The sequence below is a fragment of the Anarhichas minor genome, unplaced genomic scaffold, assembly GCF_050575085.1.
Source record: "Anarhichas minor isolate MPS153535 unplaced genomic scaffold, ASM5057508v1 ptg000011l, whole genome shotgun sequence".
NCBI lineage: Eukaryota > Metazoa > Chordata > Actinopteri > Perciformes > Anarhichadidae > Anarhichas > Anarhichas minor.
In genome coordinates, this window is record NW_027466457.1 from 1,083,555 (window position 1) to 1,098,121 (window position 14,567).

Sequence of the window (14,567 nt, forward strand, 5' to 3'; positions counted from 1 at the left end):
CTCTATAAATAAACTTAACATGACGAGCCCATATCATGCACTTCTTTTATTCCACTCATGATTCTTTCATTAACAGAGAGGAAGTGCAGAAACATACCAGCGCAGTGTCAAAACCACCCTTCTAATACATTGATGTGTCCTTTTAATAATAATAATAAAAATACATTTTATTTGTATAGCACTTTAAAAGGTACTCAAAGACACTTTACATGCTAAAAAACGTTAAAGTAATTTTAGTCCTTTGGCAGTTTCTGAGAGTTTGATGATCAGGACATGTCTCCTGAAGTTCCTCTTGTAATGATACAAGCTCATACAAGCCCATTATTCCTTGCTTTACGGCCCTGCTTGTGTCAAGTCAGTGGCATCACTTGTTTGTTCCAGTGAAACTAGGCCAGTAACAAAAAAAGAAACAAAAAAACATTTGCCTTGGCAGCTCGTCTCTGTGTGCCTATAATGAAAGGGACCCCTCGGACGCATTCCTCCACCCTGCGTGGCCCAGCTATGGCAAGAATGTGGGGGTGACTCTTTCTCATTTCTGCATGACCTGGCAGTCCCCTTCTCCTCCATAGTCCACCGCTCAGGCCGCTGGAGGCTGCGACACATCGAAGCGCACAGATGATGAGAGGAGTGGCACACTTCACTAAAACTTCCCGGAGTGACGCGCCTGGACGCCCGCTCCTCCCCGTTAAACATCGAGAAGAGAAAAAAAGTTCCCCACTCTGACTTTTCATCATTCCGATGTGGCGAGAGTTTGACGCAGAGTCTTTTCAAGAGAGTTCGGTCATGACAGCACTCAACTGTTAGAAAAGAAAACTTTCAATCTTTGTTTTGCCTCGAAGCGTGCGGCACCATGAAGCCCGTGCTGCTCTCCAGCGTCCCTCTGTGGACTCTTCTGGTCTTCAGCGCCGTACTCAAGGTAAGAAAGCTTTCAGACAATGACAATTGTAAGCAGAATTGAAGCAGGTAGTGTTTTGTTCATGGCAACGGGACGCTTTGTTTGGATGACGAAGGTCAGTTTTACCACGCAGGTGTGACTGCACCTGTTGCGCAGTTTGCTGCTGTGCTGTACTTTACTTAGTCAGGAGCGCAGCTCGGACTTATGTGCAAAGTTGATGTAAAAAAAAGAATATTGCAACAGATACTACATTATTTCATCGTATGCACGTTTGACGGCAGACGAGAATGGCATGGCTCACTATAAGAAGAATAATGGTCCTTTGAGGGTTTTAATTGCATTCAAAATGTACGTCAGCAAGTGATTAATACTGGAATGGAGAGGTTTAACAATGGTGGGCAGTGTCTTGGAAGACGTAGAGAGCATAAGTCTAACGATGTTGGATCCATTGGTGAAAAATAAAAAGTCGTTTGTAATGATTAAGTGAATTTCGTTATATTTGGAATCTCTTTGTTGGCCAGTTATTTATTCAGGATTGCACAGATCTGACCCGTTCAGTGCGGAGTGTGTTAAAAGGACAGTAATTAGACTGAGGCATCCAGCAGCCACAGACCCACCTGTCCTTGTCTCACTGGTCTTTCTGGAGAGAGACAGGGAGATAGAGGGTGAGAGAGGTTGAGAATGTGAGGCATGTGAGGATGTGTGTGTGGCTAACACAAAGGGGTCAGGAAAGGAATGAGGTGCAGTGTGTTCAGTGTCCCTGTCACTCCTGCAGCCACAACTCTCACCAACAAACCAGTTTATTAGGTACGACTACAGTCTGACTGGTCATTTTGAAGAAAGCATTGAGAACAATACAGACAAGTTCTAATGCAAGTTATTTTGAATACACAGTTGAGGCCTGGTGCTGCCAAATAGCTGATTACAATATTTCAAACCACAGATAATGATGCACTTTATTTTGCCTGTAGCCAAAGTGCATTATCATCAGAAAGCTCTTTTTAGGGATGCTCAGATCCAACTTTTTGTTTCCTAATGCAATCACTTTTACACTCAAATCTAGACCTCACTTAGTGGACAGATTATGATATTGACAAAGAAGCTGTTTTTAATGTGTATGAGTCACATCACAGCCAATACCCGATCCACTAAATAAGAACAGTATTGGCACCGAAATCGACGCGGGGACTCAGATTGGTGAAAGTTATTTTGTAAATAGTCTAGATAGATTTTCTGGTGGCATTAACAATGTGGAGACTGTCCTTACAAGAAAAAATACCAAAAACTCTTTTAGCTGGAGAAATGCAAGCGTCTTTTAATGGTAATGACTGTCGTCTCTCTAAAGCAGAAGTGGTGTTACGTTTTTTTTAACCTCTAAGTGAGGAGCTGTGGGTGGATATTTATGACAAAAAAATGTAAAATGTTTGACTGTCTCGGGCACGGAGACCACACTTCGAGTAACTTCTCCCTCCAACGGTCAACCATGGCTTTCTATTCAACCACAATATTTGCCACCTTAAAGAGACAGTTCACCCCAAAATCAAAAATATATATTTTTTCCTCTTAACTGTAATACTATTTATCCATTTAGTTCATTCACAGACCTTGTTGTAAGAAGTTTCATCTTGAGTAACTGGGTCGTGATTTCTGGGAAGAGACATTGCTGTTGAGTTTTCAAAATGTATTTTTTTGCCAGTTTGCCACAACAAGCCGATTACATTGTAAAGAAGGCAGACTCTCTCCTGCTGATATCTCTATAAGTAACTCACACCAAAACAATCTAGAATGATAAATAGCTCTACAGGTAACTACAGGTAACTGCACCACAGAGGCACATTTAATTCTCCATTCTTTATTGTAGTAAAACTTGGCACTATTAATAATTAACTTCCTGTCAGCAGATTTGGGGCTCAAAGTCAAATTTAGTTTAATTGTAAGTGCAAAAAATGTTTGTCCTGGACATGAACAAGACACACGGCGGGCCTACGTGCGTGAATGTGTTTTTTTCAATTGGTCTATATTTTAAGTATGATCCTATATCGGTTTGTTCTGTTCAGGTTAGATTAAACTATAAAATACTCATGCACTAATTCTAGAATATAATCCAATTTGAAGGTTTGAAATTATTATTTATTTAGCGTGAGAGTTCATTCTTTAACAAAAATGAATTCAAGGCCACTTGACAAAATATTCACGATGAAGACAGGGAAGTTGGAAGCTCCAGAAAAAGCTGTTAAGAATCCCTGAGTCAGGATTTCTTTGTCTAATCACCTGGCGTGACAACTGGTTTAAATGAGGAAGTAAATGTGCAATGGCTCCACAATTTATACGAAGAGTTGAGCAGAGATGAACACAGGTGACACGATACATGCCACCACTACAGCTGGTTTTAATACTGTAAAGAGTGAGGCAAGGTCACAGACTCTTGTGTTGGTTTATATCAGATAACTGTAACCGCAACCTTCAGTATTATAGATAATTTTTTATGTTTTGTACAATATGACAACACATTTTCAGAGGCGATTGATAAATGTCGTAAGAAGTTTTTTCACTGTAAATTGAAGATCACTGAGCCTGAAATTGTGGTCAGAAGTCGTTAAGTTAAGAGACATGACAGTCAGGACTTTCTCGTTTAGGGACAAAACATGCTGCTTTTTCAGCATCTTGTCTTTTGATGAAATCAGAGATTAGAGGCCCGATTATCTCCTTTGCAGTTTCTGCACACTTGAAATCAGCCCTTCAGGATATTATTCAAGTGTGGTCTGCTTCTAATGAAAAACATATGGTTGTTTTCTTAATCTTCTCTTTTCCTTAAGTAATTTCCCCCTTTCCTCCTCCTTGCTTTGTATTTCTCTCTTTTCTGGTTCCTTCAGTACAGTTCTCTTGCTCTTCTAATGTTTTCTCCTCTTGCAGCGTTTGTGTGTTGACAACTGTCTTTGGTGGTCTCATGTTAACATACTGTACTGCGTCCGAGGGTCTGTCCGCTCAGAACTTAAGATGTGACTGTTGTGATGGGGCGTTACACATTTGTGCCCCTCTTAGGTCATGGAAACTAGTCAGGAAGGATGAGTTGTCGATGATAACTTTATAATATATCATATGTAATACTAGAGCAATTCAGGTACAACAGCATGTCTTTGCTTTCAAAAACAATATGTGTATATTTGTCATCATTCGGATTATTCTCGGTAGTCTAGAATGTATCAGATGTTAAATTCAGTTTATTCAGATTAAAGCAAACAAATTAAACGTGGAAACATTGTGGCTAAAAGCACAAAGGAAGTTACAGCAGTAAAAGTGGAACAGCACTTGCTTCCCTGAAAGGAATTTGTTTGCATAATGACATTTTTCATACAGAACACATTGATAATCCGAGACAAGTAGACGTCACAGTCTATATGTTTACTACCCGTCTAAAGTTCTATTTAGTTTGGATCTTTGTTTTCATTTCAGTTCCCCTTTTGAAAATAATTTAATATTTTGACCTTATCTTTATAAAGTTGTCAGAGAGTGATAAGCTTGTCTACAGCATGATGCTCGTCAAAATACAGGTTACCTGCTGTCTGAAGTCTAATTTTAGTCTAATATTTGTTGTGTGTCCACTCTATCTTATTTCTCTCTCTTTCTCCGTCTGTGGCCTACTGACGGCATGCAGGAATGAGAGAATGGTGGCGTTGCTATCAGTGGGAGACATCTTGGAAAAAGGAAACGTGACGTTTCTTACAAGAACTGTCCCGTCTGTTAGCTACGGACTGATGACCACTGTCCCTCTGGCTAGCTGCTATGCTAATGCCTTGCACTAAAACGTGGATGACGTGTGCTGACTTCATGATGTCAACACAAGTATCCCTCTCCAACATGTGCTCTCACTGTATCCTTAGAAAGCTCGCATCCCATTATTGATCTAAAAGGCAAAAGTCACAAGTCAAGTCCTGCTTTGTTGAATGCTGCACCATCCGCCCACTCCCAACACCCCTCCGACTGCACCAGGACAGTCCAGTTTCAAATTGACATCTGCAAACATGTTGCTGTTTACCAGGGTTGCGACTGGACGCTTAGCGTGTACAAGATGAATTACAAAGAGTCACAGTTCCCCAGTCCATGTAAATGAGACACGGGCTCCTCTCTCGGGCTCAAAAGCCTTATTGTCAGCAGATAGCTATCATTCTATCAGTGGCCTCTGAGCGAGTCACGGCCAGACAAGGCTGTTGTGGGGGTGGGAAAGTATTATACTTCTCTAGTTTGACTTGTCTCCCTATCACTCGGTCATACTGCCTCTCCAGATGGAGTGCGAGAGTGCTTCAAGTATGTTTTAAAGCCCCATTAGTACAAAACGTCCATATTAAAGATCTGTGGCAGTGTTTTGTCATTTCCACCTCTATGTGCACCAAAGGCAGTCTGTTAGTTGGTCCACCACTCAAAGTCCAGACTGAAATTGCCATGAACTTTGGTACAGACATTCATGGTCCCCGGGCGATGTATCGTAGTGACCTCCTGACGTTTCTCCGAAACAACTATTTGAAAGATTGCTCTTGAATTTGATACAGATATTCATGATCCCCTCAGGTTAAACCAGTCATGCTGTCAAAGGTCAGTTTCTTTCACAAAGAAGCCAGTCTGTAATAATACAAAACCCACAGTATGCCCTTCCCTGCAGACGAGCACACATCACACCCCACGCTCCACTTTAACACAATTCCAACACCACACTGATCACACTTCTATGATCAGTGCGATGGCCCAGCCCTCCGTGTCCAGAATCTGTGGGTGTGGGTCTACGTATGCATTTATGCACATCTTCCTCCTGTTGGCATGGCCTGCAGCATTAGGAGGAAGCTCTGATGGCAAGTGCATTGTACTCAGATGGGTATCTGCAGCCAGCAGTTCTGCGCTCTGTGCAGTGCTGGGAACAGTAAATACCACGTCACTCATTTCCATAGCCTCAGATGTGGCCTCTGTGATAGCAGCAGCAGGACTGCAGCGTGGGAGGCGGATACTGTACCTGGAGACAAACACACTCATAGCTAAAGCAGCCATGCGCAGAGTTTTTGGAGGCAGTGGATATTTTTAGACATGGCTTTTGCATTTATATTTATGATTCATTTTCATATAGTATACAACAGGACGCTCATATTATATTTCTCTTGTGGAGCTTTGTGCCATTTGTATTGTCACAGAAATGCTATGGATCTCAGATGCAATATGTTGTATACGGACAAAAAATAAAACAGAAGAAGACATCTAAAGGGATCATCTGCATGTAGAAAAAGAATACATCAACAGTAGATGTGCTCCATTACAGGAACCTAGAAAAAAAATTCTTTACCTAGTAAATTTGTTTTCTTTTTAACTTACATGTATAAACAGTAGTTGCTGCAGTCTGTCAGTCTGAGCAAAAAACTTAACAACTAAAATATTGGAGACCAATATTCTAATAAATAACAATTCAGTACATTTATATCCATGTATTTATTTGCTATATATTTTTTTTTTAAAGAGAGCGATGTTTAAGTCAAGCCTAATGTTTCATTACACATAATATAATTATCTCAGTCACTTCTGCATCGTGAGAAATACAGCTTATTAAAAAACACTGGTATTGGACCAATACTCTGTATCGGTTTATACTCAAAGCTTAGGTATTTGTATTGGGATTGAAAAAGTCGGATCGGTGAAATCCTTAATTATTAGTAATGATTCGGACCTTTTCTCACAGACTACTCTCAGTAGTCTATATTTATCAAAGTACTGATCACTAGAGGTAAATGTTTTTGTAATTTGAGAGATAAACTGCAGCACAGGTTTTCTTGTAGCCATGAAGCATAGGAAAGGTCGAAGGTGATGGGTTCATCTGACATTGATGTTGCATGACAGAATCATGTGTGGCCATACAGTAAAAGAAAAACTTTAATACATGACCAATTGTGTCTCTGCCTGACTGAACATTTTAAAACATGCACATTATTCATGGTAATTGATAATGGAGAACAAACCCAAAGATACATGACGTGAGAGAGTTATATATGGCACAGTATGAGGAAGGAACGGTATAGTTTGTAAAGTGATGTTTCGGCAACAACAATGCTTCAGTTTAAGTGAGACAAATGTTTATTTATTAGCCAATGTCGTCAGACTCTTGTCCTCCTATGTGACCTTAATGAGCTGGAGGCAAGAAATAGAGCATAATATAACGTCCTTTATGGAGTTCAAATATGTAATCAAGGGTCTCTGGGTGGGCACAGGAAGTGGCAGGAAGGAAGTTATGTTATAACCAAAGAACAGCAAGAAGGTCGCTCACAGGCTGAGGCAATGAACTTTAATAGAGAACGAGCTTCCAATTTATGAGAGGCTGACTGAAAAAAAGCGAGAATCTTTCCAAAAAACCTCAACACATCATACTTGATGTTTGCATCAGATGAACTTCTGCATTTTGAAGTTAAAAAGCTGAATGCACAGTCAAAGCTCATTTACTTTTGTTAATATATTTTGTAAAGTCACTCTGTGATCTCAAATTACATTGTCTGACTCAAATTATGTTAAACACTAAGAGACATGTTAGTTGAAAATATGCAATATGATTGATCAAATAGTATATAGGGTGAATTGTTTAGTGGCCTTGCACATCCACACAGGTGTTTTCAATCACTCCCATAATTAGACCTCCAGTCAGGTTGGAGTTGGGAGCTGTCAATCAAGCACAGTGCGTACACACCCACACAGTCTTTGTAGAGGTCTAATCAGGTACCTTAAGTGAATCCCGACTTGCTCTGACTCAACAATAACCTCACGAGATCGAGGCGGCTGCAGTTTTTAGAGCCAGGCGCCGCAGTTGCTCTCCACCGACTGCATGACCCCAGGGCATGATGGGAAACGCCTGGCTGTCACCAGATCAGAGAGCCGATTGGCTCTTAGATTTGACAATAAAGACCATGTTTTGTAGCAAATATTTTTTTGTGTAATTGTAACACTTAACGCTAGATTGTTGGCTATTAGTCGCATGTTGTGCAATGAAGGTTTCATCTGAAGACATATCCTGTGTGATAACAATAATAACAATAATAATAATACAGCTCATTTATACAACACATATCAAAGTGAGCAGCAAAGTGTTTCACAGGCAGACATAAAAAGAACAAAGGATAGCATACAATACCAAATACACTCACATTTCTACATAAATATATATTTACAAACACATGAATGAATCCGAACGAGGTCTGGAAACTACAAGCGGCCTACAGATCGGCTCTAACAGGATGCAACTGTTTCTTTAACTTCCTGTTTATTCTTTGAAAGCAGCTGAAAACTGTCCAACTTGACCCCAGTTTTCTTTCAACGCCCCCTGCTGCTACCGCCTGCTCTCGTCCACTTCCCAGGCGAGGCGCAGTTCATCTCGAACGAGCCTAATATGTTGCAACAAACATTTTCCGATTACAATTCAAGTATGTTCCCAGGTGTTGTATCTATTATTCAACAATGATGGGAGAAGAAAACACCGTCTGTGCCACACGGCCAGGCTATCTGATGATGAAAAAAAAAAGAACATCTCTCATACTGTTATCTGCAAAAACAAAATCAAGTCGAGGACAGGAGATGTCGTCATACAAATGCTGCAAGAGGAGAAAAGAAAAAATAAATATTGTGATAAGTCACTGTCACTGACATGCATGGGACGGATGAAAACACCTACTACAAAAACCAGAAAAGGTCTAATAGAAAAAATCAATAAAGGAAAGGAAACAACTATAACAACAACAAGCATTTCTCCATTTCTTCCCTGTGGCCCTTGTTTTGTGTTGCTAATCATCAAGACACACACATACGCACCCTTTTTTTTTGTTTCAGATAACATGATTTTACAGAAAGTACAGCTGCAGAGGAATCCACTTTCTCCACTCAGCAAGTCAACAACGGCACCACCAGCAACTCCTCCACCTTGTGCAACTTTGCGTAATTCAAGGAGCAGAAACAATGCATTGTGCATTTTTCCCCCCCTCCTTCACATTTTTGTTCCAAATTATTAGACTATGAGGAGCTAAGGTTAAACAGGCTTATCCCTGAGCAAACAGCCCTTAAGGTGATTTCTTGATTGTTTTTGGATCTGAGTGTTATTATGGAGGAAGGAACTGGGGCGTTATCAGCAGCAAAGGCAGACTGCTAGGAATGAAAGGGATTCAGAGAGTGGCAGGCCGGCTTGCCTTTAGGGTTGATGTAATGTTTATATTGTGGTCAGTACAGCCATTTCCTCCTCCTCCCCATGCAGACGGGCCCAGTCAAAGGGCACAGATACAGTACACAGGGCAAAAGGGTCATTGGCTGAGTCCCAGCCAAGTGTCTTTCACGATGAACATTAAGTATAGCTCCTCAAGTGAGAGTCTAATGGAGTCTAAAAGAAACCTTCTGAGAACAAATCACGTACCTTGATATTTCCCACCAAATACCTCAATATCGATGTTGTAGGGTTGACCGTTGATGCTTTTACAAAATATTGACACAGTGAGATTTTTGATAAATGATCATCAGTAATGTGGATGTCATGACTAAGTGGATGAAGGCAAATAGTAACAGCCTGGGAAGTTCAGAAAATGACAGCACTTTACTGTAAAGCAGCCTTTAAAACCAGGAAAGACAACACTTATGCCATATTAAGATTTCACAATATGCTAAATCTAAAATGATATATAGTCACATATCACAATATCGATAATATTGATTTATTGCCCAGCGCTACTTCCGACTATGTGTGTAATAAGAATCTCTTTCTTTCAGTGGCGTCCATATAATAATAAACTGATATTACTAGTGATTTTACACACAGGCTATCTCTAACACCATAATGAATTCTATGAGGTCTTGAGATGAGAGACAGACTAGAGCTTAAAGCAGGGACAGAGGATGTACAGATGGGTGGAGCTGAGTCCCAGTAGATGCATAAAAAAATGACGTCCATTATCTGAACTTCGGTATTTCGAGGGCAGTACTTTCCAAATGGGACTTTGAGTTTGCGTTATTTCTGCTCTCTGAGTCAGTGCCAAGGCATAATGGCTTGTTTTGTTTATTTAGTCAAGAGGAAAATAAGTGATACTTAGGAAGAGAGCCAAGGGCAATAAAACATTTGGGAATCATAGCTCAGATAAATCACATCCCCAGAGGTCAGATTATCATGAATATTTGTCTGAAAACATGAGATTGTCATACTTGGCTTTCACACGCTGGTATGTGACCTTTACCATATTGTTGTGGAGCTTGAGGAGGTTTAGTTTGTCAGATAGCAAACTGTTTTATATCCATTCCAGCAACAGCTGCCCTTCAGTTCAAACTTTGGCTAGTTGTGTGTGTTTACTAAGTGTATATATACCACTAAATTAAAATGCCTTTCACCACACATACTATATATAAACACCTATCAAACACTAAATGTATCAGTTGTCGAGCTGAAGTGTTCATTCTTGACCTCGGAAACAATCTCACCACGAAGTCCTATTGGTAACTGTTCTGGAGCTTTTGATCAGATCAAATGATCTTCATCAGCAGATGGAGTTTATGTTGTCATGAAATTTTAGATGTTTAATTGTCCATGTTATATATATCATTTTAATATTTGCGTGAAAACTGAGGTATAAAGGTAATAGTATCTGGTATTGAGTTACCGAAAGAAAACACACTGTCTGATCCAACTTGAAACAGATGACTTATAACTCTTTAAAGTCAGATAGAGTAATAAGCAAGTTCCACTTTATGTCAGAACCGTGATAATAACTTTAGTCAACCAATAACAGAGATTTTAACAAAATGTAATTAAACAGCCATGGTAATTTTTTTTTTTTATAATAATACAATTCATGTTCATAATTTCAACAAGTCATAGCAGGAAAAAAAACAAGTTTAACAAATAACGTAACTGTAGTGTTCATGCGCTCCATTTAGAGTCTTTATTTCCTGGGCTGTGGTTTGTGCGCACGGTCTCACTGACATGGCTTTCTGTCACACCTGAATGGAATGCAGTCGTCATCAATATTCTATGTCACACCTGTGCTTTCTCCGTCATGATAAGTTCAAATGTATCCCCTGAAAAAAGGTCTGTTATTGCTTTATTAGGTTAGCTAACATGTTAGCTAGCATTACACATCCAGACAAGATGGAGACATATTACCATTCATTTGGAGTCATTCCTGACCACCTGATTAATGGAAGTCCAATATTTACTCTTCACTTTGTATTGTTTTGGTCTCTACCAACACCTTAGAAAAGTATCTGGGTCTTTAGCTGCTACATGTTCAACCTTCTAAATACTGTAGCTAACATTACATCCTGCTAGCTAACATAGCGTGTCTACTGTATCTGCAGTGTGTTGGTGGACATTTAGTACTTACACATACAACGTGTTGATAAAAACTTTAAACAAAGACCTCTGCTTGCTTTCATTGAAAATGGGCTTGAAGAGCGGGAAGAATGAACCATATGTGAAATCTGCAGGCCGCACCACCCGCACTAAGATTATGACCAGGACCAAAATTATTATCTGTGGGTCATTAATGCAAGTGACCTCCGTCATTACAGACACTCATCTAAGCCATTTTGAATCATATCTTAAATTAACAGTGTTGTGTTTTTTAAGTTTAACTACGCGAAGCTGCAGCAACCTACTTTTTTGAACCTGTTTTAAAAGAGGAAAGGCAAAATAGAGTGTTTAGTTATCAGACTTATTCTTTGTGTAAATATGAATCTGAGTGACTGAATGCTGTTCTCCACAGCGTCGCTTATTTTAGCACATACTGTTGTGCTTACTGTCTCCAAGTTGGGACAAGGTGACTCAGCTGTAAATTTGGCAGATTTGTGTAATTGTAGGTCACATTTGAAAAGTTTGATCGCATTTCGCTTTTCTTCATCTCTGTGAAGCACTTCTAACTTTGTGAAGAAAATTGCTTTACGAATAAGGTTTTATTAAAAACATTATTTTATTTCTTAATCCTATTTTCTCATTCAATGCTGAATTTTGTTCTTAATCTAATTCCCTTTGAATTGAATGTTTAGCTTTTGACAGTTTTAAGTGACAGAGATTATAGATATAAATACATTTTAAGAACTTATTGTAAGTCAAAAATAATAATAAATAAATAAATAGATAGATCGTAGTTTGAATTTTGATGGATTTGTGAGTTCATAAACTAATGTGGCTATCTCAACCATCGACGGTGGGGATCTTCATCACTGTGGGGAATCTCTTATATCGTAAAAAACATCTTCTCTGATGGGAAAGTGTAAATGTGTCACTAAATTGCACATAGTGAGAAACACTCCCCGTTTACACTCTCTCTAACAGGGCGATAGTGTGAAGCTCCTGTACAAACAGCAGAAGTATAGTCAGATATATACTTCCTCATACAGGCTCTTCCTCCTCTAAATGTACAAAAACCACCCAGCATCACAGGAGCTTTTTCTTACTACCTGATAGTTTGAAGTAATGGTTGATTGGTCGCGTTTTCAAGAGGACTTTCGTAAAAAATAAAACACACACCCACATGAATTATATTTAATTTAAATGTACTTTTGGTGATGATGACAGTATATTCTGTTACACTGACGTTCTCAGACACTGGCAGCCTTCATCCAGATCCTCAAAGAGTACTGAACCCTTGAACTCGTCGTGCACCTCTGCGTGGCACCGCTGTACTTCAGAAAGAAGAATAGAGTCCCAGAGGACTGAAAGGAAGGAAAGGGTCAGTGTTGTGAATAGAAAGAGAAAAGTTAAGGAGAGGACGCCGGTCTCCAGGGGCGGCTCGGTGAAAGGGGCAACATTTGAAGCAGAATAGATCTTTTCTTTCCCGGTTTCCTGGTCTGACCTTTTTTGAGTTTCGAGACCTATTTTACTCTGTTCTATTCTATATCAAATTTATAATTCTAATTTGCTTTCACTTGCATGACTTTAATTAAGTACAATATTTGCAAAGCATGTTGTATAAGATTTACAATGTAAGTGTCATTCTAAATAATAGGGAAAAATATAATACAGCTGCTTCTTGTAGCTTATCAAGTACACCAAATCAGGTACACCGTGTATTAAATCCTACCTTCATGATAGTTGTAGAAAGTGAACAGTCGATTAGTCAATATCATTGTGTTTAGTGTAATATTTAAAATAGACTATTTAATTGGGTACAACCTGATGTGATCTTGTGTGATGCAGGGCTGCTGTTAAGTCTACGCTATCATCATCATCGGGATTCAATCATTGACCCTGGCGTTTATCTTTGTGGTGGAGAGAACGATGCAGGTTTGAGCAATGATGCCATGTGTTTAATGTTTAGCTGCGTGGTAAACAGACTGAAAGACTGAAAGTTACTGAGCGACTCGGTGCTGCTTGAGTTTTGGCTAATAAGTAATGTGGAGTCAGAGCTGTGTGTTCAGTCCTGATATCAGGACACAGATGATAACCAAATACAGCGTTGGAGTTGTGTGGACAGGAAGTTGTCTGTCCGTGTACGTTATTGCATGATCTTATTTTTCAGAATGATTAGCGATGGTCAGGTATTACCAGGATCTACTTCCTTGTTTGTACTAACTGACGCACCACAAACATTATCATTTCATCAGTTACAATTGGAGTTTATCCTGTAATACTGAGCTTTTGTGTGTGTGTGTGTCTCTTCAGAGCAATATGAAATTCAAGTTAATAATTATTTATTAGAAGTTTAGATTTTGCAATTATTTACACATGGTGGTTATTTTGCAGGCTGATTCCTGTAGCCTGTTTAGACTTAAATTTGGGCCCACATGATGAATCAATAATTAAGTGTGAGATATCTGTTTCTATATGTACTTAAGTTTGGGAAATATAAGCATGTTTGTCCCTTCACAAATGATTTAAATCAGGAAATATCCGATCTACATATGTTGAGGTTTGATATCCAGCTCTTAATCCACTGTAATTTATTTCTTGGGAGTGTGGAAAGGGTTTTGAAACCTTTATGTTGGGTTCATGTTCTTCACATGGTGTTTCACTGGAAGGGCCAGGTTACTAAAGACTGTAGTTTAAGAAACAGAGGAAACATCACCTGTTTAGCAGTTCTATCAGTGGTTGCTAAATTGACTAATATCTTGTGACATTGAACAGGTGGTTGGGGTTCTAGTTGATGCTTTGAGGCTGTTTTAAACACAATGCTGACCTCTGCTGGCCATTTAATTTTGTTTTCTCTGTCCTTAACTCCACAGATCTCTCGAGCAGAATGTAACAGTAAGTACCCATGTGCTGTTTCTTTGTTTTGTTGTGTCAAATTTCTCTCTTTAAAGTAAAAATATATATATATATTTTGTATTTGAAAGAGGCTTGTTAATTACATAATTTCTATCAATATGTCTGCAGAAATGTAGCTATTTTAAAATATTTGTGCTTATTTCTTATTGTTGGTCTTCTTCTTCTTCTGATTGTAGTTAGTGAAGGTGGCAGCAATGAAATAATAAATACAACAACAACAACAGTCGAATCCAGACCAAACTGCAACATCTCCATTGGGAACAATGTCTCTGGAATTGGTTCGATCACTGGTTTGATTCCTGGAGCAAGCTATGAAGTCTTCCTTAAGTGTTTGAACTGCTGCACAGTGGCCACCACGAGTAAGTGTGCTTTTTTGTTGTTGTTCAATCACTTACATTCCGGACCACAACCACGTCT

The 14,567-nt window shown here is 39.2% G+C and overlaps 1 protein-coding gene across 1 annotated transcript in view; it reads left to right on the forward strand.

The window, feature by feature from the left end:
* Window positions 1-704: 704 nt before the first annotated feature.
* The window catches only part of LOC142947315 (receptor-type tyrosine-protein phosphatase eta-like), a 32,690-nt gene continuing 18,827 nt past the window's right edge, over window positions 705-14,567 (forward strand). The window contains exons 1-3 of the mRNA XM_076088815.1: window positions 705-916; window positions 14,108-14,129; window positions 14,327-14,509. Coding sequence (XP_075944930.1) covers window positions 851-916; window positions 14,108-14,129; window positions 14,327-14,509 — 271 coding nt within the window. The 5' untranslated portion in view covers window positions 705-850. The remainder of the gene's footprint in view (window positions 917-14,107; window positions 14,130-14,326; window positions 14,510-14,567) is intronic.